Source organism: Salvia splendens, chromosome 13 (genome assembly GCF_004379255.2).
Source record: "Salvia splendens isolate huo1 chromosome 13, SspV2, whole genome shotgun sequence".
In the NCBI taxonomy this organism is placed as follows: Eukaryota; Viridiplantae; Streptophyta; class Magnoliopsida; order Lamiales; family Lamiaceae; genus Salvia; species Salvia splendens.
The window spans coordinates 23,533,185-23,536,089 of record NC_056044.1 but is presented as its reverse complement, the minus strand read 5'-3'; the positions used below and the strand labels follow the sequence as shown (position 1 = coordinate 23,536,089).

General features: G+C 42.4%; 1 protein-coding gene across 1 annotated transcript; it reads right to left on the bottom strand.

Annotated features, from left to right (window-relative positions):
• Positions 1–240: 240 nt before the first annotated feature.
• On the bottom strand, positions 241–1,462 carry LOC121760735. Its single transcript, XM_042156360.1, has 2 exons — positions 1,091–1,462; positions 241–750 (listed from the first exon to the last, which is right to left on the bottom strand). The coding sequence occupies exons 1-2, from the start codon at positions 1,460–1,462 to the stop codon at positions 241–243; spliced, it is 882 nt and encodes a 293-aa protein (XP_042012294.1).
• Positions 1,463–2,905: the final 1,443 nt, after the last annotated feature.

Below are 2,905 nucleotides of genomic sequence, written 5' to 3'. Positions count from 1 at the left end.
CAACTGAGACTGGTCTTTTTGGCTTATGTATGATGCCTATGTAATTGCAGATGAAATGCCATGTTACTTTAATATTAATATTGGTCGTTCAATGCATCAAATATCGAGCTTCATGTCCTAAGTTATCTCACAAATAAGAATTCAATATAAACCATTTTTGGGGATAAACAAGTTATGCCACAGTTCAATTGAGTAATACATAGATTTCTGATTTCGGACGATTGATGTCAACCACGACAATCAAACGTTTGGCCTATGAGCCCACATCGCAGCAGCAAGGTCGTCCCTCTTCTTCGTCCACATGGGTGTTGGCGCGACGGTAGAGATAGTGGGCACCAAAGGGTCATCGGGATCACTCTCATAACCGTCTTCATGTTGAGCCAGAACCAATTCCTCGTACGGATCCACCTCCATATGAGTGCGTATAAAATTATGAAGTAAGAAACAGGCAATTATCAAGCCCGTTTGGACCTCGATAGGATAGAAGCTTGGGCTGCGAAGTATCCCCCAACGCATCTTGAGCACAGCAAACGAACGCTCAATCACGTTCCGAGCTTTAGAGTGCTTCAAGTTGAACAATTTGTCGGCTGTTTGCGGTGCTTGGGTTCCATGACCCCACTCCTTCAAATGGTACCGAAGGCCTTTGTAGGGTGTGATGAATCCCTCGCTGTTGGCATACGCATTGTCGCAGAGATAATAGCAATCTGAAAACAGGACAGAATGTGAAATGGTGAGGGTCAAGCCTTCCCACTTGACTAAGATATATGTCAGAAAGCTTTACCTTTGGGTACTTTCAGCCCGAGAGGCCGACTGATTGCATCGCGTAATACCCTCGAATCACCTGCCGAACCCTCCCATCCTGGCAGTACGTAAACGAACCGAAGCTGTCGATCACACACGGTAAGTGTGTTTGTTGATACTTGCCCCTTTCTATTACGATAACGTGGTGCGTCAGAAATGGGCACTCGTACGTGTATGTACGTCCCATCTAGCGCTCCTAGACAACCCTACAAACATATTTTGGTAGAGGAGTAAGTTCATTGCTTGGAAAAAAATTAAAGAGTATAGCGACCTCGTGTATTTCACATACCTTAAACCACTTCCAACGTGAGTCCGTGCAGTCATCACCAACCGGTTCAGGTTTCACTAATAACAGCTCATGCAAATTGAGCACCCCACGGAGCACCAAATGTGTGTATTTAGACACTGTTTCAGGAGAACACATGAAATCGTGGCCAACAACCCGAGTCTTTTTGTGGTGTGCTAGAATGGACAAGAATATAGCAACTTGTTCCTCCACGGTGACGAATTTTTGGTCTGCTAATCCAGCCCGACAACGCAGAATGCGACATAATCTTCCGAAAGTGTTTCTATCCATCCGCAGATTATCTATACACGAACGATCAGAAACACGGATGAGCCTATCCAGCTGCTTGACATGAGTAGGGATGGAGTCAATCATTTCCTCCGCCGTACCTCATCCACCCCGTTTTCTTTTATGTGCACTAGATCTGGCCAGTGTGACAAACATCATGATAAGGAGCATGTTCGACCGATGGTTTCTTAGTATTTCCTCAAGCAAAATCAGCAGCTCGGTTGTTTCCTTTTTATCGACCTATATGAGCAATGTAAAATGTGACTGATCATATTGATTCGGACACTATAGCAGCATATCAAATGCCATATAATCATAGCATAAATCACTCTACAATGTCATCACAAAGACATAAAATAGATGCATAAATCAACTACACAAGCATACGGACTGCAATAGCATCAGTAGCAGCATCGAATCAATCAAATATATGCAACAAAATTCATGTCCTCACACCACATATGCATATAACAGCATACAGTCGGGCACATTGGAACACATTGCAAATGCCATGGGTGCTGAGGAGCAAATTCATACAGAAGCTTAGTTACAAACCCACAAATTTATACATTCAATCGATCTATGATGACCTCCAACATCGCCTAACAAACTCACTTCAATCGCTCACCAACAACAGGGGAAATCGATTCTATATAAACAAAATACACTCACACTCGTATACATATTACACCCACCGGGATGCCATTTAGCAACAAATCGTGACCATGGATACTCAAAATTAAATATATTGTCACATCATACATACAAAACACCATATGTGTTTATGCATCGCGGTATACGTTCGTCGAGTTCAGAGTGTTAACGAACTTACCTTCTGAGAAGCGCCTTGGTCGGCCATGGCTCCTCACCAATGGATTTACCCAGGTGTTTCGTTTGCGACCTATACGAATTTACACAAACGCTAGTGAGAAATTCGAATTGGGTTAAACCCTTTTTCATTTCTTAAACAACGACGCCAGCAACAAAGCCACAAACGCTAGTGAGAAATTCGAATTGGGTTAAACCCATCTCATTTCTTAAACAACGACGCGAGCAACAAAGCCACAAACGATTTTCGTACTGCAGTGTCTCACCCAACGCGTCGCCGATCTGCACTTGACGGATGAATGTGGAAGTAGTAGATGAGAGGGTGTAAATGAAGGGTTATTCAAGTAATTTGGTTGAAATTCGAAATATTCAAATTGTAGATTGTGGACAATCGCACGATGAACTGCCGATGGAGTTATCTGGTTTTTTGTTTTCCATAACTCACTCCGTGTCGGGTATTGGGATTGTTGATGCGGGTCACAAAGATTGCTATCATGGAAACCAAACATGGAATGGAGGGTAGATAGACATGACTAACTATGGCTAACATGGAAACCATTCGGGCCCTTATAGGACACTACAAATTTACATTGATATAGTCGGGGGTGGACGCAGAAATGAATAATGATAAGGGTTGAAATTTCTAAATTTTGTTTTAAAGTATATTTTCAGGTATTTTAGAATATTTATCGAAGCTTTAAA